The sequence below is a fragment of the Aptenodytes patagonicus genome, chromosome 13 (assembly GCF_965638725.1).
Source record: "Aptenodytes patagonicus chromosome 13, bAptPat1.pri.cur, whole genome shotgun sequence".
In the NCBI taxonomy this organism is placed as follows: Eukaryota; Metazoa; Chordata; class Aves; order Sphenisciformes; family Spheniscidae; genus Aptenodytes; species Aptenodytes patagonicus.
In genome coordinates, this window is record NC_134961.1 from 1,335,963 (window position 1) to 1,358,686 (window position 22,724).

Sequence of the window (22,724 nt, forward strand, 5' to 3'; positions counted from 1 at the left end):
GAGCTGACATTGCCTTCTCAGCTCCTGGCATGACCTGATGATGTTAAGACTGTGAGAAGCGACTGCTCCCAGAGGGAGTTCTGCCTGTGGAGGCTGTATCTCCTTTCTGCGCTTATCCAGCAGATCCAGTCCTGCAGAGATTCGCGGGTTTGGATGCTAGCTAGCAAGCTTGATTTTACAGTGGGAGCTGATCATGCTGTTGGGGTTTACCTGCTATGATTGCCTGCAGTAGCAGGTCACTGGACTCAGTAACTTGACGGATTCCCTCCAGTCCTATCTTGTGATTCTAACGGTAGAGGCAGAAGGAGAATTTTGCTGCTTTTTAATCCCGTTAGTCCTCCGGAGCCAGCGCACAGCTGGAACTTCCTCTCCGTGTGCATCAACAAAATTGCTCACTGAATTCAAGTCAGCGGCACATGTGCAATCTCGCCGCAGCTGCTCGGGTATCAGCAAGGACACGGTTTGAAGACGGTGCGGAGGCAGGATGTAAATAAAGGCATCATTTGGCTGGCAGAGTCTAGAGCGGATGTGAGGATCTATCAGAAGGAAAGAAGTCACCTTGACTCACTGACACCGTCGGTAGCAATTAGAAACAAAATCGTCTTTAACCCACAGTCTGCACGTTTGCTGGGGAACAACTGAAAGACAGGAACCGGAGACAAAAGGTTTTTGTTACGTAGATCTAAAAGCACTGTTTAGAAGCTCTGGAACAAAATAGTTTCATTTATTATGCTCTGTTTAACAGAAACTATGTCTTTGAACATTTTCTTTTGCAGATGTTTCTGACATGGATGAATGTTGGTATGTTATATCCAGTCCTTTTGAAAGTTCATGAAGTCACCATCACTGTTTTTCATCTCCCAAAGAGAAGGCCCTTAGAAAAGTGGATTATATACACATTTTTTAAACTAACAAAAATTTTCAAGCAAAAAGGGTTTATTTTGTATTACACAGAACTGAATGAATGTCAGAATTTTGCAGTATACTATGACATGCTGAAACTCTTCATCCTCATCTAAACAGAGCTCTCTTATCACAGGAGAGCCTGTGAAACTTTCCTGTACGTTTCGCATGTGCAGTCGTGCGCTGTGACTGACGTCCCAGGGTTTCCTTTGCCCTGCATTTGGAGGATTGACAAATATCACAACTTGTATCAAATCCCTTACATAACTAACCAATTTAAGAATGGGGGGCTTTCTCATGCATCATTTTGCATTTTCAAATACAGGGGAGAATGTCAGGATTGAGCCCGTGGTTTTCACTTTATAGCCTACTTCTTAGAAAATGCAGTTTAGGAGGAATGCGAGTGAGAGAAGATTTGGGTCTAAGTCAGTGAATGGTTTCATATGATAGAAAAGCAAAAGAGGCCTTGAAGTATTTTATCTCCATATTTTTAAATGAAATGATGGGATTTTCTTTTGGAAATGTTTTATCTGCAGAATTGCCATACGCTGGTGCTTCTAGAAGATTAAAAAATAGAGGAATTAAAACCTTTAGGGGGCTGAATGATATGATTCAGCTGAATCAAATGGGTTTTTTCCCCCTTGTTTTCATTTCCTCAAAAATTGGAAAAAAGTAAATAACCATGGGTTGGTTCAGCCAGCGAGCTGAAAATGCTGCTGTTTGTAAGCTGCACAGAACATACAGCGCTGGCATGGAGCTTCTCTGCGGCATGGGTGTTGCCACACTGTGGAGTGCAGGGAGGCAGAGCTGGGTGCTCTTGCCACTTTATTGAGATGAAGGGGGCAGGAGGAGGCACCGTGACCTCAGGCTCAGTGGAGACATCTGCAACAAGCCTGGCTTTCCAAGGTTTTGCTTAATTAAAACAGTCAGCAAGGCTGTGAGTGCTCTGCTGCCCCTCGGTAGCCTTCTGCCCCAGGCACTTGCTACCTTTCCCTGTGCTTCTCAATCATTATGTCTGTCTCCAGCCTACAAATCAGACTCTTCTCACTGGTGCAATGGTTGCTAGTTATCATTACCACTCATCCGTAGTTAAAATAAAGATCCCAGGGTGTTGTGACCTGTACAGCCTCAGGAACATCTCTGCTCAGGAGTGGTCACAGGCTGAACTGACGGCACTTGGAAAAGAAGCAGAGGTAGAGAAATTTGTCATGGAGCACAATGCATCAGTGGCAAAGCCAGGAGGGTGAACTGTCTTCTTTCAGCCCCCGTCTAGTGCCCTGTCCTGAGCATCCTTGTTTTAAGCTTGCTATTTCTGTAGTCCTGATCCTAACTAGTGTTTTACCACCCTCTGGGAGAAGCTGGGCTGTAGCAGCAGGATGGGTGTGGGGGTCCTCCTTTTCGTGAATTCAAAAAGAAAAGTTCTGGTATTTGTAATCCATCATTTTATATCAGCAGAAGAATTAAATGTGGCTCCTTATCCCAGAGCATTTATGACCCTGTTGTTATTGCTAATGTCTGTTGGTTCCACCCTACCATATGTCACACTGAAGGTACTGTGAAAAGGGTATTGCATAAATCAAAAGTTCAGCAGTAGACAAGTAAACTGCAGAGTAGCAATTTGTTTTTGTCCTTACCCCCTGAAAATGAACTCCACCTCCAGTACCTAGCGTGTACAGATATGCAGAACAAGTCACAGCACAAGGCTTTTCTGTCTTTTAGAAACAGGATTTTGTTTCCTTTCTTACAAAAGGTTTTAGGAAATTACTGCTAAAGTTGTTCGTATGTGTAAAAACTACCATGTGTAAAAACTACCATTGGCTGATCTATGACCATGGGGACTAAAACCACGAGCTGCTATGGCTTAAGTTCAGTGCTTAACTTTTTCTTTAGCTCTGCGTGGACTCAGGGTGGGAACTAGACCTCCTATTACCTGGTGGATGTCACAACAAATACCGGCTTGGCGGCCATGGTATATATCTGGAAGCTCTGCCTGCAGAGACCACTAGCACATATTTTACAAAGAGGAGAGAAAGCAAGGAGTAATGGCAGATCTGTTTGCTTCAAACAGGGATGGGTCTAGCCGAAGGAAAGCTGGGATGTACCCAGCGCTCACCAACACTGTTCATTATAACCTGTTCCATCTCTGTTATTTCTTTTCAGGATCCTGCTGTTTTAGAAGCTCATTGTACCTACCTTACCTCAGGCACTGCTCTCGTGCTGTGTCTTCAGAGGCCAAATGCCGTGAAGAAGCTGATAGATTTACTGGGACCAGAGGATCCTAAACTAGCCCAAGCACTAGATCCGTTCCTCTGGAGGGCTCAGTATGGCATCAGCACAGTCCAAAATGGATTTTACGGTAGGTTTTTGTAAAAGAAAAGTCTGAAGGCTCAGATATGCCAATGGAAAAAATACATTATGTACTGTTACCTCCTGCATTGTCAATACAGATCTGGCCTTGGCAGGCAGTAGAGACCGTTATTCCCTAGAAAGCTTTCATTTTTTTCTTGGTGGCTGAGCTCAGTATGTCTCAAGCTATGAAATATTCTCCCAGAAGATATGTTAAAAAAAAGTTTCTTCCCAGAACAGCCCTAGATCTGTCTTCCATCAGAACAGATTTCCTTTGATCTCTTCACTGCTTGGTCATTTTCTACTTTTAGCTTGGTTATTTTGTAATTATCCCCAAGAACCCATCTGTCTTCTATCTGCTTGTGAGTCCCCTCCTGATAACTTCATAACCCATTGGCCAACTGCAACCAGATTTCACAGAGGGATAAAAGACTCCAAGATACTGAGTTCCTGTAACATCTCAAAACATTAATGACCGGCTAGAAAGAGGTGATCAAAAATTGCTCTCGCTGAGGAAAGCAGGTAAACTCAGCTGTTTTCCATTCGGAGAGGCTCTTGCCAGCTGGCACATCAGCAGAGGCACACCAGCTGGTCAGCATCCCCAGTGTGCTGAACCAGTCACAGTTCATCTGCCAGCAGGGAGGGAACTAGGATGTTGCAGTGTGTATGTGGGGTGGGTGGGATGACAGATAGCCGAGAGTGTGGGTGAAGGATGGGAAAATGGGAAGTATTGCTGGAGAGAGTGGCCTATAGAGAACCAAGGGTATTGCTGGAGGGGGCCTGGGCTATTGCCACAAGGAGGGAAGGATGTAATTCAAAAATTCATGAGGAATTAAGCATCATTAGTTCACTGCCCATGAACAGTGTTTTTTCCTCAGTGTGGTACTGATTGTGCTGTATGTAGTTAAGGGAGTATAGAAATAATAAAAGCAGGTGAGGCAAGCAGGCACTATATGCCTTCAGGTTCCAGAAGAACTTTCCTGTCAAGATCCATTGGATTATTTGGCTCTTTCTATTGTATTCTGTGCTGTCAAATCACTCCCTCTTTTCGTTCATATCAAGTGGTCTTTTGAGGAGAACTGGTAGGGAATGAAGTAGCCACCACGTACAGCTTGGGGAAGAGAATCAACCCCTTAATGTAGAATCTTTTTTTATCAGATATGATCATAATCCTTAGGACCAAGACTAAACCGAGAGAGAGATCTCCCCGTGGTTACTCACAGGATCTCATTTGTGGGAGTGGCTAAAGAACAGGATCTACCTACACAAAAGAAATGGTCAGGGCTCTTCAGCCAATACTTTTCCACTATCAGCCTCTGCTTCTTTTGCTCTTAAGATTAATGGATTGTGTATCCAGGTTGCCTTGAGAATGAGAATGAGTCATGGCTAAGAATGGGTGATACATACCCAAAACTTAAGATACCCATGCTATGGTTAGAGCATCCCTAGCATAACTCAGTTAAAGATTAGTTTATATTAGCAAGAGAGGCTGAGTCCCATCCTGTCTTTCGCTGGGAGTCACAGAGAACTCACTGTGTTAGAGAAACCCTCAGATGTCTGCTTAGGGATTTCCTTCAGATCCCTGCTTCCTTCTAAGACTGGGCTGAGCACAGAGCTGAACTAGTTGGCCACCACCTGCCCTCTGAGACCAGATTGTGCGTTATGTTGGAGCCAGCTATATAGCTGGCTCACAAAGCCATCCTTGCACACATTCAAGGAAAATGGATGCAGTTGTAGCTAACGTACTCAGTAATTCTGACTCAAGAATCTGATCCAGCTGCTGTGCCAGGGAGGTGTCTGTCCATAAGGAAAGGAGTGTTCATAACCCCTTGCACCTCCAAGAGCTTGTCCTCCAATAAGGGTGAAACATTTACCTACAAGTTAAGCAGGAAGAGCTTAATCATTGCGTGAGTAATCATTTGGGGGACTGTGGAAGACCATCTTCCTTTCCTAGGAGGGAATACCAAGTTTTCTCAGTTTCGCTCCAGCTGAGGAGGATTTCTAGTTAATGCCATCTTGCTGAAGTAGAGCAAACTCTAGCTGTGTGTTTCCTCCCGAAGTGACTGGGGAAATTCAAGTAAGATGAAGACCAGGTTCCAGTGATACGGTCGAACCAAATAATGCAGTTTTAATACTCTGAGGCTCAGCTACAGAGGTAAACCTGCACTCCTGTCATCTCTTCTGGGTCTTATGAAGTCATTGTATAGTGCTTTTTCTTGAACCCAAAGAGCTCTTGCACATGCATCTTATACAGTCTCACACCTTGAGCAAAGCAAGGGTAAAATGTTGCTAGCTTTGGGAGCATTTGTGTCCTCTGTAATAGCATCAATGATTTAAACAAGGAAGATTTGACAGAGAGGTACATAGAGGATACAGCATGACTTACACACTGGTGACTTACACAGTCTTAGGATTGTAAACTACTGCATTAAGGACTCTGGCTATACAATACCTAGAATTATGAAGTTCTAACGGGGCTGAGTGCTCTAAGAGCAGTAAGACATGATTCTTTGAATGGGTAGCCTGCAAAGGTGGTAATATTTCAGAGGATATTTGCGTTTTGTGTATTGGTATCCCAGGAGTATGAATCTGTGCCAGCACATTGACAATCTATCTGAACTCCAGTTATATAGAAATAGCTTTTCCTTCTCTAACAATTTCCACCCACAAATCTCAAAACATTCTGAGTAGTGCTTTATAACACTGTTGCTTTATAGGGAAATATTCAGGTGCTAAGCCTGGAGGGACCTCTCAAGTCACTGAGTTCAGTTAATTCTCTCACAGACAACCCCATCATGTATTCCCTTTCATAAGCATCCACCCCAGTTGGATGGTTGTTACAGAACTTCACTGCTCTGATAGCTAGAAATCTTCTTACATTTTCAAACTTAAATATAGTCATATACAGATTGTATCCATTTGTTCTTGTGCCAATACCTGTACTTTAATGTTAAGTAGTTCTTTTTTCTTCTCTGACCTTTTCCACCGTGATGTGTTTACCAGAAATCAGATTCCTTCTCAGCTTTGTGTCATGTTGGGTCAAACAAGCCAAGGTCTTTTAGCTTTAACCCTTTAGATGATTCTCCATTCCTTCTGTGATCCTCACATTCTTTCTCTGTACCTGTTCCAGTCTCCATTTACCTTTTGTGACCACAGGTGAACAGAAAAATACACTGCTATCAGCAATGTCTCATACTAATTCTGATTTCTGTTGTAAATCAGAGCCCCCAGCATATTTGAGGCTTACATTATTGTTACTAAGCACAGTTGTTTTACTAACCAGTAGCTCCTTCCTATTCCATAAGGCCAGCCTGATGTGATCCAGAAGCAAGAGAACAACAATGGGGGACTAGAGCTGGTATTGAAGAGTTTCACAGGCTCCTTAACACGATTCCCTTGACTACACTGTTAGGAAATAGAAGGAGTCTCGTTCACATGAAGAACAAGCTGAGCGATAATAGGACAGAATCAAAATACCAAGAAGGCGATGGAACTTTTCTAAATATAATGGTTTTAAATGTTTGCTATTACTGTACAGAACAGCTGGCCTTTAAAGCAATTACTTCAGTAAGTTGCACATCATCAATCTCTCAGAAAGATGAGTGTGAGTCTAGAGAATGTTTAATTCATGGCCTGAGAGAATCTTCTCATTGTATTTATCTCTCAGGCTCCAAATCCTATCAAATAGCTGTCCGGGATATGAAGCTGTTTTTCCCAGAAGGGCTGTGCTGCGCTGAGTGTCAGACATTAGAGGAGGAAGAGGTAGGATTCTGCCCTTTCCTGAGAAGTATCCTGCTGTGTCAGAGCAATGGCTTTGGCCCTGCCATCCCATGACTTCTTTCCTATTATGCTTTAGATAATGCTTTTTTTGCTGTGTCTCACCAGCTGCCGAGTTTTGCTTCTCCTGTGGATGTTCCTACCACAATGTGCTAACTTTGTATTGACCCAGACAGTCTCGGTGGAAAAGTGCTTTTTCAGATATGTTTGTTCAGTAACCCGTGCCGTAAATTCAGGAGGGCTCAGGGCTCATACTTCAGAAGCACTGCCCTATTTGTGTGACAAGGGTGTTGTCCCTTGTGCCCTGCCAGCAGAGGTACCAGTCCACAGCAATGAAAAGGGCGGGGCCGTCTCATGTAAGACATCTCATGCTGTAAAGTACAGGCAGTTTACAGAGCTGCTGGGTGTCGGCATCCTTCCCTGCCCACAGACAGAGGCATAAAGACTTGAACTCTTGCCTCTTGGCTTGCATTGTAGGCAGTGCGGAGAAGCCTACCAGTACTGGTGTGGCCCGCTCCTGCTCGTCTGGCCCTTCACACTATGTAGCTGCTGGTCTCTGATTCAAACCACTGTAATTTGCCAATGGCTAAAATGAAACAATATCTTTCCAGTTCAACTAGTTTTGTATGTCATTTCCACTCTGATTGTTTTCTTCTCAAAACCAGAGTTTGAAATGATTGGGTTATGCCCAATGAAGAGAGAGAAGTTTTTGAGCCTTGCTATGTCCACGTGGCACAGAGGTGACCCAGCTGAGTTTAGTCCAAGGAGATTAGCTCTGGAAGTGGAAGCAGCCGGCCACATCTGTAATATGCTTTGCTAATGTGGATGCCCTCCCTCTGCAACTCAGTCCAGAGCATCGTGACTGCGCTGTGCTGGGACATGTGGATGTGCCAGTTCATTCAGAGACAGAAGGGAGCCGCTACACATCAGTGTGGCACTGGATAAAGTTGTCTGGCCTTGAAAAGCTGGGAGCAGAGACCTTAGAAAGGTGTCTGGATGTAGGACCTTTAAAAGGATGACAAGATGTCATACTGAATTAAGCCTCAATAAAAAAAGAACACATGCAAAATGTTCTTGTATCTCCAGACAAGCAGGTGTTTTCTAAGCTGGCAATTACAGAAGTACACAACACCAAAAAAAGCTTCACAGCTTGCCTGAGTCAATTCTTAAGAAGTGTTACCCTTTCTGATTAGGTAATGGTGCTCACATGACTTGCCTCTCTCTCCCTCCCTTCCCTCCTGCAGATCTATAACCTGAAACGTGACCCCATAGTCAGTTTGGAAATCAACAAGCAGCGCAAGATCATAAAACGTGAAACAGGAGGGCAACTCAATTTATTGGGCTCTGAGCAACCATGCGATCTTGGTAAGGAAATGCATAACTCTCGTTATAGATTGAGACTGTTATTGATTAATTGGACAGCAAGACAAACCATCTGGTGGCAGCAAGATTTGGTATTGATGTCCTTTCAGAAGGGAGAGACAGCTCTGAGCTGCAAAGAACAGCTCCAGTGGAGTCCAGCCATTTAACTGTTTACCTGCCAGGCCTTTCCACTGGCAGTGCTTTCATGAGTTTAAATACAGGGCTGTTCAGAGGTGCTGACCTTATCACCTGCGGAAGAACAAACACTTTCAACACAGCTAGCGTAAGCAACAGCGGGCATTTCTCTGCTGAAATTTTACAACGCGTTTCAACACCAACTTGGCCACGGTGGTTTGCATGTCCATTCAAAGCCTGCCACAGGAGAGGCCAAGACACTGTAGCGATGGGCATTTATGAGACGTTTCGTTCTGTGAGTAGATAAATAACAATTTATGCAGGGAGTGCTGTTGGCAGTGTGGACATCTAACTCTCGGGAACTGGGCTGAGATCTCATTCAATTCCCACTAGCTGCTGAACAGCTGCCAGCTCAAAATGACTTTCAGTTGTCGCTGGTCTGACTTTGATTTGAAGTCAAAGCTTCAGCAAGCCTGTCAGTTCCCTCAGATGCCTACAGTTTCTCTGGGCTTTTCTGTAGATTTTACTTGATAGGCATGTATACAACGCAGGCTGTGATGCAGCAGCATACATGTCAGGAGTTGTAACTAACACATGGGGATGCTTCCACGTTGGGATATTGTGGATTGATCCCAAGCCTTTATAAACAAGCAGCGACCAGGTAGAGCATCCCTGTGGATCTCTCCACACTGTGGAGCAGATGTGTTTAGAACCGGGTCATTCTCATTCCTGTAGCTTGAATTCTGATGTGACTGGCAAGCGGGAGGGTGGGCAGCTGAGAAAATGTTCCTGTCCTACACCTGATTGCTGCAGTTGTTAATCCCAGCAGTAAAACCACAAGATTGTTGTGGACTGGCAGACGAGTATGATAAAAATGCTACAGAATTACAGACCGTCAGCTCCCACCTAAAACCCTTACTGATACAGGACTTCTGGGCATTGACCCCATACCAGCAGGTGCCAGGAGGATGGTGGTAAGCCAAGGGCTCCGCGTTAATGACAGCATAGCTGCCTGGTAGGCACCACGTCACTTTTGTGTAGGGGATCTCTGAAGGAGGATTTTTCCCAAGGTAATGAGCAATGAATTCTTTCCACTGTCTTATGTTGGCTTTGGGCTATGCCCTACGCGTGCTTCATGGTCGTTACAAAAATCACAAATCCTCAGGCAAGCTCCTTTTCTTACATTGCACACTAATATATCAGAGATTGACTGCATGAAGGTTTAAGACTTAACTGATGCCTGCGGTGAGGGGTGAGGCCTATCTTGAAATGTTACTGACATTCCCAAGCCGTTGTATGAGTCCTGAAACAAGAGATTGGCAACTGTGTGTGTGTAACAGCAGCTTTTTGAGATGACCAGGCTGTTCTGCATGTAGCTGTCTGACCTTCTCGTCTGGGTAGCTGCAGAGATGTGATCACATCATTGTGTTTCCTGTATGTCAGCTCAAGCTGTGTTCAGAGCACAAAGCTGCAGTGAGAGGAGACTTGCAGGTGTTCCCAGTCCAAAATATCCTGTGTTGCTATTGCTGACAGGCAGGGTATTTCCCCCAACAACTTACTGCACGATGGGAAAGGGCCAGGCCTGTAGCACAGGTCTGCTGTGACTGAGGTGCTTCTTGATTTTTAGAAGAGATTGCAGAAAATAAAAGAAATAGCTGCTTGTGGGGAGAGCACAAGTATTCTGCAAGCTTTGTACAGCCCAGTGTTGGGAGCAAATCTCAAAATATGTGCCCCTAATTTCCTGCTGCATGAGGATCTCTTTGCTTTGAAGATGTCTAAGCAGAGTAAAAAGGAAAACAGTGTTCAGCCCTGATGTGTTTGTGTCTCAGAAAATGTATTTCAAAGAGTTAGTGTCCTGGAAAAGCAAGTACACGTGATCTCTGAACTGTCAGGCACAATATAGTAAGCGCCTCCAGCAAGGCAGACCCATCGTTCACTTTATGGTCTCATCTTGAACACTAGAGGTAGCTCTTGCACACAAAGAAACCTCTCCTTTCACCAAATAATTGTCACAAAGCTGCTGCCTAATGGACACACAGATTTATCATGAGGAAAATATGAAATACATTGTCTTATGTATGCTGATGAGAATTACATTTTGGATTATAAAAGCAGCTGGATTAACAGATTTCTTTGCTTGGAAGAAATTAAATGGAATAGTATCTCCTGTAGCAAACCAGCAGCTGTCCTTGTCTGACTCCTGAAATGGGGTCACTACTGCTGTCTTGTGATCTCCAGATACATACACGTAGGCATACAGCAGTTGGGCAGTTCAGGATGAGCAATTGCATCTGTGAACATCCCAAACGATATAACAATGCCTGAGAGCCTCTGATCTTCCAGTTACTTGTCTGTGGCAGGGAAGAATTACTTAGGGGACTAGCAGTTGAGGGGGGTAGATATAAAATAAGCATCTGTTGTGTTTTGATCTTTTCCCATCAGATCGGCCATTGCTTGATAACCTCTGCCAAACCACTTGCTTCGTATTGCCTGGGATAATCCTTCGGGGTTCAGAGCACCCACCTTATGTCGAACTGCTTGATCAGCTTATTGGCAAAGATTTCACAGTGACTGGAGTACGCCTCACTGTCCTGGATGGACCACAAGCTCACTGCATCTCTGAGACACTAAGCAGGGCAAAGTGCAGTGTTGCAGCAAAGGTATGAAACAGCTGGAGTTGTGCTTTGCTTCCAGCCTTTCAGTTATAAGAATGTTAGGTGTTATCTGTAATAAGAACAGGTAAGATCTTTTCAGGTTGTGATTTTTTAAACTGACAGCATCCCTTTGAAGTACCTCTGTATAGAATAGCAATTACATCTAGCATCCAATTAGTCTAAGCACTACTTTCTTCCCCTGCGGTTCCCCTGAGGACGCCATCCCTCTGCACACGGGAATGTGCACAGCTCTCTAGGAAGGACAAAGCGAATCAGCGTGTGGGAAGGAGAGCCATGGCAGCGGCACTGCTCTCCTGGCGATGGAAACACTTCCTCCTGTCAGAGATGAATTGCTCTGGGCAGAGCTGGCACGTTTCCAGAAGGGTCTGGCACTGCTGAGCCAAAGGTGAACATTACAGCATTTGCTTTCCTTTGCCAGAAGAGAGATGGGCTCCTTCAAGTACAATATCTCAACATTTACCGTTATCTCCGTATTCCTGCTTCCAGCAGACTTAGTGACTGAATAACACACCTAAGTAGCCTGCTTATTTTCACTCTGAGAGAAGGGAACAGGAATAATAGCATGCCATAGGAGCGGGATAGCTAACAGTTCAGACATGATACTCTTTCGATTTGAAAGGGTCTGTTGCTTTGTGACTCTCATCCCCTCACACAGCACACAAGCAGTTATCTATACTGTCAGTGGTTCGTCAGTGAGGCTTACAGACTTATTTAAGTGGATAGCAACACTAAAGCTCTGTTCTTCCCTCTCTTGTAGTGTTCCCTCTTAATGGATGGTTTGTGTCTGGTGCTAGCAGCACAGCGAGACAATGCGGTCATTTGCTTCGACTCCCTGCTGGACAGGTAAGTGAGGACAATATCGCTTTAACAGCGCTGTCTCAGCCCCCTGCTAGAGAGCTTGTGATCTGAAGGAGGGCAGCTGACTTTCTTCTCTGTAATTCACTTCCAGTTCAGACTCCCATGAGGTCAGGTGCCACTCAAAGGCAACCCATTCTTCCTAAGTTATGTTGCTGTTAATGGGTCAATACCTCAGAGTGTTCCCCAGTTTCAAAGTCATGTGTCCTATACTCAGGACCTTAAATACTGAGTTGTGTTGTTTGTTAAGGACTTGGAGTGTCTGTGAGGCTTGGTGGCGTGGTTCCACGAATACAGGGAATTCTCTGAAATAAGGACTCACATTGGGAATAGACCTGCTGAATCAATAAAATTCCTAGGAGAAATATCTTAGCAGATTCTATGTTTGCTATGAAAAAAAAACCTTAAAATAAATGCCAGACAGCAAAATCAAAAATTAGTCTCTTAAATAAATCACCAGAAATGCTGGGTAGAAGATGTATGAGCCTGGTAAAACAAACAGAACCCCTCTACAGGGACTGATTAGTGAAATAGAATGATTATCAGGCCAATTAACCCACTGTTCCCCAGAGGGAAAGTTTCCTTGCACAGGGGCTGGTATTTGGCAATGCGATGTGTAATTCATGCACATGGTTTCCTCTGGGAAAGGAAGCCAAGAGAGGTTTTTTTCTGACACATTTGGTATAGAGCAGTCCAGCAGCCACACCGATAAGACTGTCGTGACTTTGGCTGTACCATCTGGAGGACTTCCAGGTAACACTGTCAATGGGACAGGAATAAGGAATTCAAGGATGCTGGAGTTTACAAGCATCAAGGGGGTCAAATCTGAACATCCAAGTTGGTAGACACCTTGGAGTTCTCGTACGTTGATGAAATGCTACGATGCTCGGTCACAAGGCCACACCTGGGAAGAATAGTTGGAACAAATTTCATCGGTAACTTTTCAAAATGTTTTTAAGCTAATGACAAAATTTAGATACTGCTCCCATTCATTCCAAATCACACCCTTGGGAGCCAAATCCCAAACTTTTCACCCTGCAAGTTACAGCACTAATGGGAAGCAGAGAGCAAGTTACCGAAGACCTTTCTAGTGAGTTTTCTCCCACTCTTTCCCTGGTTTACAGGGAAAAAGTGAGCTGTTGGGAACCCCAGAGATCACTGCTGAAGGTAGTTCTGGGAGAGTGGCTGTCAGCAGAGCCGGCAGCCAGTACAAGATCCCCCACCTCTTTATTTTCCCCAGGCTTTTGCTCATCAGAGTCATGGGTGCTGCATAACAAGATCAGCTGCGACCCAGTGCTTCCCTCTTCTGTAGGCTTAACTCGATATGTTTTAAGATTGCCAGTCTCAAGGCAGCACCCCCAGAGCAAACCTCGCAGTGGCTTCTAACTGCCATTCACAGTGAGCCGATGGGCTGAGAAGGAAGCGGGGAGGAATAGGTGCCAGTCTCAGCTGTGTCTTTCACCCCTCATCCTGGTCTGTGCCAGTATGGCTCTCTGTACAAAGGATAAACTTCCTTGCCGAACTGCAAAATACATGTGCATAAATTATGGCTGTCAGGAGGCACTCCCAGATGGCAGGATCCACTCTGCCTCTTACCCCAGTGCCAGAACTAGTGATCATGCAGCCATTTAAAACCAGCTCTACAAAAAAAATATTTGCCTTCATGATCGATGACACTTGTGGAAGGGAGGGGCAGCAAGGTGTGCCCAAGGATGGGGAGGAGGGGAGGCAGTGATCCTCGGGTAGATCAACTTTAGCCGACAGTAAACTCATAGCCTTATTGTATCGTAAGCCATCATAATGTTTAAAATCAACTTTGCAAATATCTTTGAAAACCCAGCCTGACTTAACTAGTGTCTCATAAGGACACTTCATGCTAAGACATCTTCATTGCCTAGTTTATAAACATTTCAAAATAACATCTGAGGTTAATTACACTTATGACTCCGTCAGCAGGAGCCACGTGACCTTTCTTGTACTGAGTAAATCACTGTGTATTTATTTCACTCTTACTGCCACGGCCCAGGATTTCAATACCTGCACAGGTTCTGGCCTGCATTTCAGCTGCATTGCTGAAGCACCATGGTGGAAGAGATTATTTTACGGCCCTGGGAGTTGATTCACAGCTGAGCCACATTACTTAGGCTTTGTGCCACGGGGAGAAACGTTGCCATCTGTATGGAAGCCTAGGATATGATGTCAGAGATGGGCTGTGATAAGAAGGAATCAGGTGTTGAGAGAAACTATGCGGGCTTTGCTAGTATAACTGCTCGTAGTTCAGAGCCTATTAAAGCTTTCCTAAGCCAGCTCTAGCAGTGGCACATCAAGGAGAGACATTCAATCACTGGAGGATGTGCTGTGCAGAGCAGTTGCCTTAAAGACAGACACAGACCCTCATAACTGTGTAGTGATTATTGTTCAGCAGCAGCAGTGCCCACTGTCCGTTCTCCGGACATCTATGAAGGCATTATTTCTGCACCAAAGGGCAGGAAGAACAGAGAAGGGGACAAAATTTATGTAGGTGGGGGCACAAAAGCAGCCTGTGAGCTTGATTGACTGCAAAGAGTGGAGTCAAAGTGAGAATCTGGGAGGGTGCCAAGGGCAACTCATAGGGCAGAGTGAAGTAAGTGTTTGGAAGAGGTGAGGGGAAGCTGAAGCACAGCCTAAGAGCAGTGGGGACTGGGGGTGGGGGGAGAATCCAGAGAAAAGTGACACAACCCTATCCGCAGATAAGAAGAAATGATGTGAGACACTTACCTTTCTTGTTCTGTCAGCATCCGGTTGCCTGGACCTCCAGTATAAAGCATTTGAATTTTCCCTGTCATAACTTGTTTTTGCAGCCAGATTTCCTAGCTGCAGGGTGGCAGAGGGAAGATTCAAAGCGACTCCTGGAAGAAAGGCATGCTCTGCTTTTTATGCGTGACAAACTAGATTTAGCTACGTTAATAGGTGATACTGATTTAATAGCGATTACTCCTCTGTAGTTATTTGAGCTTTTAAAAAGTACTTTCAGATGCCCGTAAGGTTGTTAGGGCCTAACTATATTGTGCACGGTCTTTAGGAACTCACCTGGTTAATGTGGTACTGAACCCGGTAAGCAGTGTTTGACTAAAGCACGCCGAAAACCTAGCTGCATCAGAAGAAAATCGGGGTGTAGACTAGGCCTTATACCTTCCTGGTTTTAGACAATGTAATGCAATCAGAACAAAAGTCAAGTGTTTAGGAGCTTAGCTGGATGTTATTCTCTCTGATGAAACATTCTTACCAAGTGTTAATTGCTGTTAGCAGGGAGTGATGTTATCCCTATAGGAAGCTCATCTCTGGGAGCTTTGGAGGGAAAGGAGGTGTAGAAATCAAAAAATGAACACACGAGATGTAAAATCTCGGAGCTGTTGAAAACCACTGAAGGGAAAACTGTTGCCAAGCGCAATACCTGGATATGGGGGCAGGGAGCAGGGAGTGGCTTCCAAAGCCTCTGGAGAGTTTTCAAGCCTAAGACTCTGAGCATAGAGTTAGTTTAAAAGGCAATTTTGAAATTTGTATCTTGCCTTTGAATTTCTCTTGAATATGTCTTGTGGTCAACTCGTGTGTGGCTTGAGCTGGACCAGAGCAAAACAAGGACTAGTGAAGCAGCTTAGAAAGTCCTAGGTTTTGAGGAAAACACACACGCTATCTTTGTTGAGAAAAAGACTCCTGCACAGAGCTAACTATCTACATTTATGTGTATTTCCCACTGCCCCAGAGACCCCATTATGCAACAGGTCATTACTGTTTGTTTGAAGTCTTATATTTTAAGAATCCAAATCCATTTATACAAAGCTTTGTAAAACCCAGGATTTATCTGTGTAAAGAAGTTCAGTAACAGATGCACATGGCCAGAGCTGCTGGCACAGAGCATAGTCCTCCTCAAAGCTAGGTCATCTGCAGGCTCTGACAGCTTGGGTGGCAAAGTAACACTGGCTTCTGTTTTTCTTTACCCCCAGTGTCTGTTGGCAGAAGCAGTCAGTCCTGGACACTGCGCAGCATCTCCTTTATCCCCAAAATGAGAAACAGGCAAGTAGAGCAGTTTATGGTATAGATATGTGTCCTTTGTGCCCCTGTGATGAATGAAACTTGCCAAATTGTTTGAATTTTAGTAGAAAATTTCAATTTGTATGAGACAGAGGTGGTGCCTCATGACAGCCCCAAGCCTTGGCTTATATTGAGAGCCCAGCACATGGTGGAAGGTGGGACCAAAACCCTGTCAAACTGCCTTCCACATTACACCAGTGGCACTACTTTGAATCAAAATATTTTGAGACTTTGATACAGATTCAACATTTTCTGTAGATGTCAGTTACTTTTTATGAAGAATCAACACTTAGTAAGATATCTGTGATACTTGTCAATAAGTGACAGGAAATGTACATTCAGCCCGACTGCCAAGCTGGCACGTGTCCTGTGTTCGGAAAGTTATGTTTCAGAAGCCCAAGTCCAAATGGAAGACGAGAAATTAAGCCATTAGCCATTCCTGGGATGGGCTAGCTGAATATTTTCTCAGTAGCTCATCCCAAGAAAGGAAACACTAAGCTCCAGGTTTTTAAAGACATGTGGGCACCTAATGGGAATAAACTGCACAAACACCTTTAAAACTCTGGCTGTTATCATCAAAGTTTAGTACAAAACAAACAAGATACAGGAGGCAGTGCCTGAAGAGTTGACATTCAATCAAGAGTTGTCAATTCAATTGACATTCAATACAACTACGAGGTGTAAAAGAATTGGGGAGAATGAGAAACAGTAGCAAGTGAACAAGCCTTTCCTGTGGATCCCTTTTGCTTCCCAAGAAACCCCAGCAGGAGAGTGAGATGTGTTTTTAACCTCATATATCAGAGCTGCTGCCTTCAGTACCAGTGCTCTAAGGATTGATCCTTAAAAGACACAGAGCCCTCTTGGAAGTCTGTGTTCCTGCTTTTAACGCAGGCAAAACTACCCCAAACTTCCCAAAAGTCATACAGCTGCTGTTTTCAGCAGCTTTCCCTAAGGCACAGTAAAATTCTCCCTGGGTGTAGCTGGGATTGTACGCGCTGCAGTGCTTGGGAAGGTCTGCCTGCACAGCTCTGCGATAGCTGCAAGGCTGTCATAGCACAGCGCTTACTGCTGCCAGGGTGCCAGGCTGTTGCCAAGTAATGTGACAGGGCAGCAAGTCCAGGCTGTCTTCTGATTTGCTTTGAAAAGGACATTACATACCTCTGGCTGACATAAAATCCCTTCTGCTTCACGGCTATGGGGAATCAGCCTATCAAAGAGGCTTATAGTACTTTCTGTGATAGATAAGAGAAAAAGCAAATATGCTCAGCCCTTCTTCCCTGCTTCTGGCAGCGTGGGCCACTGAATCAAATCCCTCTGGCGCTGGTGGGAGCAGGGGCTACTCACAGCAGTTCAGAGTTTAGACCACGGGTCTAGTCCTGGGACAGTGGTGGGTGCAGCACTTCTCATTGTGGGTTACAAGAAGCACAACGGCAAGTAATGTTTATTTTCAAATGGGCCTTTTGCTCCAAAGTTCAGAGTAGGTTCAGAAAGCAGAGAGCAAGATCTGAGGAGCAAGCTCACCACGGAAAGACTGTACCCTCAAAGGATGTCCCTAGGAACGATGTTTGATCCTCTGATCTTTTGCTAATGAGTTTATGAAATGTCAGCCAGGCTTTCCAGGTCAAAGCTAATGAGCAACAACATGATATCAGGCAAAGTTCAGGAGGGTTAAATGAACATGGATTTCAAATCCTCATGCTCTGCTCAGAGCTGCAGCGTTTACTGGTGGAGTCGAGCCATGGAAGTGAAAAGGAATTTCATACTTGCTCCCTGTGTGATTTGGGACTAGGCAATAGGATGAGAAATCAGCTTTCCAGACGTGGACTATTTCAGTTCTGACATCTGTGTCTGGGCTAGTTGTCTTGCCTCCTTCTGCAGTCACTGAGAGAAGCAAGCATATTTATAGCACTTTTCACCTGCCCTATTTGAAACATCTGCCTTAGGAGCAGATGAATTCATGCTTTGGAAGTTCCTTATTCTCAGGCAGTGACCCTGCAGGTGCCTGCTCCCCATGCAGGCTTCTCTTGGACATACGCAGAGCAGCTCACATCTGGAAGTGATAGAGTCACATTTTGTTGGTGCCACCGCTAAGGGGCTGTTGAACTTCCAGAGGGCCTCTGTGAGGCGGTCCCAGATGTCCCTGCACCTGGTCCATACCCAGGCTGGAACCTCCCCAGCAATAAGAGAGCTGTCAGGGAGTGCTGCGGTCAGCCTCACGACTGGGATGTCCTGCGGCTGAACGGTTTCTCCTCGCATGCAGCTCTGCACCATGGCTGGGATGAGATCGTGAGGCTGGGGTGGCCGTCCCTCAGTGACGGTGCAGTACGTCATTGACCTGCCACATTAGCGGGTCAGAGCAGGGAGACGGCATGGTCTCTGCACAGCCGTTCCTCAGTAAAAGCCCATGGATATGCAGCTGAACCTCCACTGGCAGGCAGCGCTAATCCCTCCACTCTGCCCGGAGCCCTCCCTGCAGAGACAGCTGAAGCCTGGGTCTGGAGCAGAGCGACACAGGGAAAACACATCCCAGCCACTCTTGGCATGATCCTTAGCCCCTCAGCAGCAGGCAGAAGGGCTGGAGACCTATGAGAGAGACCTAAAAACCTATGAGGAGAAGCAGAGTGCTGGCAGGAGGAGGGCCCCAAGGGCTGTGTGGGGTAGACTGTCAGCACAGCATGTATAATGCTTTAGAGGAACATGGTGTTCACTAGCAGAGTCAGAATTACAGACTGGTCCTGAAGCCCTTGGCACCAAGCTGGCCTCCCCATCTCTGAAGGAGCCACGCCAATAGAGCTGCACAGGAGTGAGGTTTGGGAAGGGGAGGCAGAGCAGCCGGGGGAGGGAGTTAGATTTCCCGCTCGGCACTCTGCATGTTGTTGGTTTTCTTCATTTCCTTGAAAATGTGAATCTTGAGAACGGCCAAACAATGGTTACAACTAGCAGACGTTTCCCTGCTGTGGGACACTCATAGCCACCTCTGTGCTGGGATTAATTCAACCTGGTAAATGTCCTCACTATGCTGCCTGCCTGCAGCACGCACGAGAAACCTACATCTGAAAAGAAGTTTCTTTGCGATGCAGAGAAATCGCAGCTCTCCCCCAACACCTTCCTTCTTTTCTCCCCAGGCCGAAGAGCTGCTCTGTTGCCTTTTTGACTCCCTGACATCTGAGAGCATCCACCGAATTGAATCCCGGGATTGCTAACCAAGATGGTCAAGGCCTCCAAGCAGCCCATGGGTGGATGCCACTGTGGGTATCTGTGCAGACGGACACACAGGGGACTCCCAGCCTCTAAGAGCACTGATATTTGTTTGTCATTAAAACATAAAGTCTGAAGTATGGTATTAGCATCAGTAAGATAAATGAGAGTGGTGGGAGGAAGGATCAGTGCCCAAGAACAAATCTTTCTGAATCGTAGCCGTGGTTTCTAGTGGAGTGCATTCAGAGACAATCTGCTTGCGTTCATGGAGCAAGGTTTGGAGCATTCCTCGGGCTGGGAAGAACTCAGGAAGTGAAGTAAATAGGGGCAGGGGTTCACTGCTGTCTTTCCCTCAGGTGCTTGGGGACTCTGTCTTCCCCAGGCCCCAAAGACGTTATGGAGAGACTCCATTTTCTGCTGCTACTATGTTCTTTGAACCAAAGACAAAACCACAGTAAATATAAATAGTCTGAGGGAAGGTTGGATCCCTGGAGCGTTCAGTACCCCAGGTAGAGCTGTTGAATAAGATTAAAAGCTGGACAGCTTAACGTTCACTTGCCTCTGCTCCGGCAGCCCTGTTAGCCCTGTCTCTGCCCAGCGCCAGCTCACTGCCCTCCCATGGGCACACAACCCTGCCTCTTGTTCCTCCTTCTACAGCAGCCGCTGATCCTAGTGCAATTCCTCCTTGGCTGAGTCCTTTCTATGAGCTCTCTGGCAAATAATCTGGCATTAACACGAAGGTCCTCAGTCTTCCTGGGACCCACTGCGCAAATTCAGCTCCTTTGGGGAAGACTCTTCTCAGCCCAGGAGGCCTCATGTCCCTGTGTGCCCTGCTATGGCAAAGACTTAGGCATGCGCGTGCATCCAGTTCCAGACATCACAGGCGTGGCAAGAACAGTCTCTGTGCATTCTCCAAGTGGTATTAAGGCAGAGCAGCGCGCAGCTGGCTGGCCAGCCCACCTCTGGGTGCTGCTGGCAGGGTGAACCCCCTCTGTGCACAGCCTTTCCTTCCGTGAGAGCCTGGCATGAGTCCTCCTCCTCCCCAGGCATTGGCTCGCACAAACTGTGAGAATTCAACACCTCTCAGATCTCTGTCCCCTTTCAGACCAGGCTGAAAGTGTCCAGTAAGTCCAAAAGCTGTCAGAGGTCTGGCCCTGCAAGCTCTGCTTCCTCAGCTGGTAATAGTCCTGCCTTGGTCTCTCCCCTTCTCTAACCTACCTTGAAACAGCAAAAAGATTGTCACGGTCAGCTGGGTGAACGGGGGACACGGACAGGGGACCTGCCCTGACCTCACACAGCAGTTACGTGTCAGAACTTGGAAGTACCCTCCAAAACTCTGCTCCCCAGCACCGTTCTGCCCGGACAGGCTGTTTGGGCTTTATGGTGGGACCGAACATCTCCTGAAGAGAAGCTCCAGAAACACGCGTGCCACGAGGGAAGCAGGCAGCTGCGCCGGTCCTCCGGGAGGATGGGGTCCCGGGAGTCAGCGTGATGGAAAAGCCTGCTCTGCTCCTGCAGCTAAGTAGGCCATTTCCTGCACTCAGGCGCATTTCTGTCATGCTTGTAAGCCATGTACGGCTTTGAAACAAATGAAAATTAAAAGGATCCACCCCCAGCACTTGGGGAATTTGATCTGAAAAAGGAGCGTGTCGGAATAAAACACAGCCAGATAGCAGCTGAAACACAAGGCCTGCAGAGCTACGTGCAGGAAAGGGGCACGGGAGGCCAGCAGCAGCCCTACACCCAGCCAGCGTAGCGGCACACGGGCCAGCAGCGCCGTGTCCAACTCGCCTGAGCCCCTGGATCTGTGAAAAACGGGATCACGGGGAGCTGGACATCAGGAGCTGATGCTCTGGTGACTGGCAGCAGTCAGCCTGGGGAGGTGACCTCCCGTTTGGACACCCCTGGCCGGGTCCGTGCTTGCCAGCAGGCAGGAGCTCTCCAAGCTTCGCAGCAGGAGTTGAGACTACGACTCAATTCGCCACGTAATAAACGAGGGCCTAGCACAAAAGGCACCACATCCCCTGCCAGACAGCCCCGCTGCTGAGGCTTGTTCTTTGTGAGCCGCCATCCACCAACACCCAAAGACCCGTGCCTCAGTTTCCCATGCGTGAAATAGAGGTAACAGCTCCGCCACGTCCCCTGGGCACACCAGCAACATCATAAAAATGGGGCAGCACCCAGATATTTTTGAGCGGGAGGCTGCTGCAGTGTCTTCGATTCCTATTTTAAAGGCCAGCTAATTAGTCTCGGTGTAACAAACTAGCACGCCCTGCACAGAGCAGGGGAAAGAATCATCCTCTGATATTTCCAAAATGCCAGGATTCCATAAATAACCTTGCCAGCCTTTCCTCCCAGAGCACCCCACTCCTCTCCGGAGAGCTGACAACCAGGAGCACCACGGACCCGGCAGAAATCAATCCCATCGCCCCGCTGCCAGCTCCAGCTCTGTCAAAGGGAGCTGCAGCTCACACGCTGTTTTTCCCTGCAAACTGCCACAAGGCAGCCAGGATTAGCTAATCAGAGCTGAGGAGCAAATTAATGATTGCTAGAACTAGGAGAAAGGCAGATTTGATCTGAGATTGCCAGTTTTGCAGCTGGCTCCTACTTGCAAACAATTCATTTAGATTATGAAAGCAAGAAATTGAGTACAAAACCCCCTAGATTGTTTGCTTCCTAGAGAAAGAAAAGAAAAGAAATGGAATTTAGATTAAAAATTATGCAGAATAGTATTAATTCCCCACCCTCTTGTGCTTCTCCTCTTGCTGGAAAACCAGAGCTAATCAGAATTTAGCATTGTTCTGCTGCCAGTGTCAGAGCTGCCTCAATGGAGGAGAGATAAAATACAGTAGGTGGCATTTTGTGTTAACTCCTTAGGGTCCTGCGATAAGAAAGATGGGAGCGCGGCGCCCGGTGCCGGTCTCCCGTTTTCCCGGCGTGCTCCGGCCCAGTCATCACCTCCCTTCAATAGGCAAGGGCCTCGGGGTGCGGAGCAGCTCCTCATCCCGCGCAGAGCTCATTGCTGCGCCCCAGCACCGTCAGGTGCGGGCACGTTGTGTTTGTTTGCCGCGCGGAGAGCTCGGTAGCTCTCACACCAGCCCTTCGCTCCGCCTTAGAGCAAATTTGTGTCCCGAGGGATGCAGAGGTGCTGGGTGCTCTTCCCTATCGCAGGCTCAGGCAGTGGAGAGCCGCGCTCGCGTCGTAGCTTTCTAGCTCACTGTGTTCCCCTTTGTGCCAAGGACAGATTTAACTAATTCTCAATTAGGCCTAGAAATCGCTACCTGGCTGCCACCAGCGGGACACCGATACCAAGCCGGCTGAGCGGAGGAGGGCCGTAACGGTTCCCTTATCACCACTAAGCAAGGCGCGCGCACGTGACCCTGCGATTCACAGGTGGAGGAG

At 46.6% G+C, this 22,724-nt stretch overlaps 1 protein-coding gene across 1 annotated transcript in view; it reads left to right on the forward strand.

The window, feature by feature from the left end:
* The window catches only part of DNAAF8 (dynein axonemal assembly factor 8), a 92,279-nt gene extending 72,820 nt beyond the window's left edge, over positions 1-19,459 (forward strand). Inside the window, exons 26-32 of the mRNA XM_076350588.1 lie at positions 3,064-3,259; positions 6,917-7,011; positions 8,271-8,391; positions 10,966-11,183; positions 11,956-12,041; positions 16,037-16,106; positions 19,250-19,459. Of these exons, the coding sequence (XP_076206703.1) occupies positions 3,064-3,259; positions 6,917-7,011; positions 8,271-8,391; positions 10,966-11,183; positions 11,956-12,041; positions 16,037-16,106; positions 19,250-19,327 (864 nt within the window). The 3' untranslated portion in view covers positions 19,328-19,459. The remainder of the gene's footprint in view (positions 1-3,063; positions 3,260-6,916; positions 7,012-8,270; positions 8,392-10,965; positions 11,184-11,955; positions 12,042-16,036; positions 16,107-19,249) is intronic.
* The last annotated feature ends 3,265 nt before the right edge of the window (positions 19,460-22,724 follow it).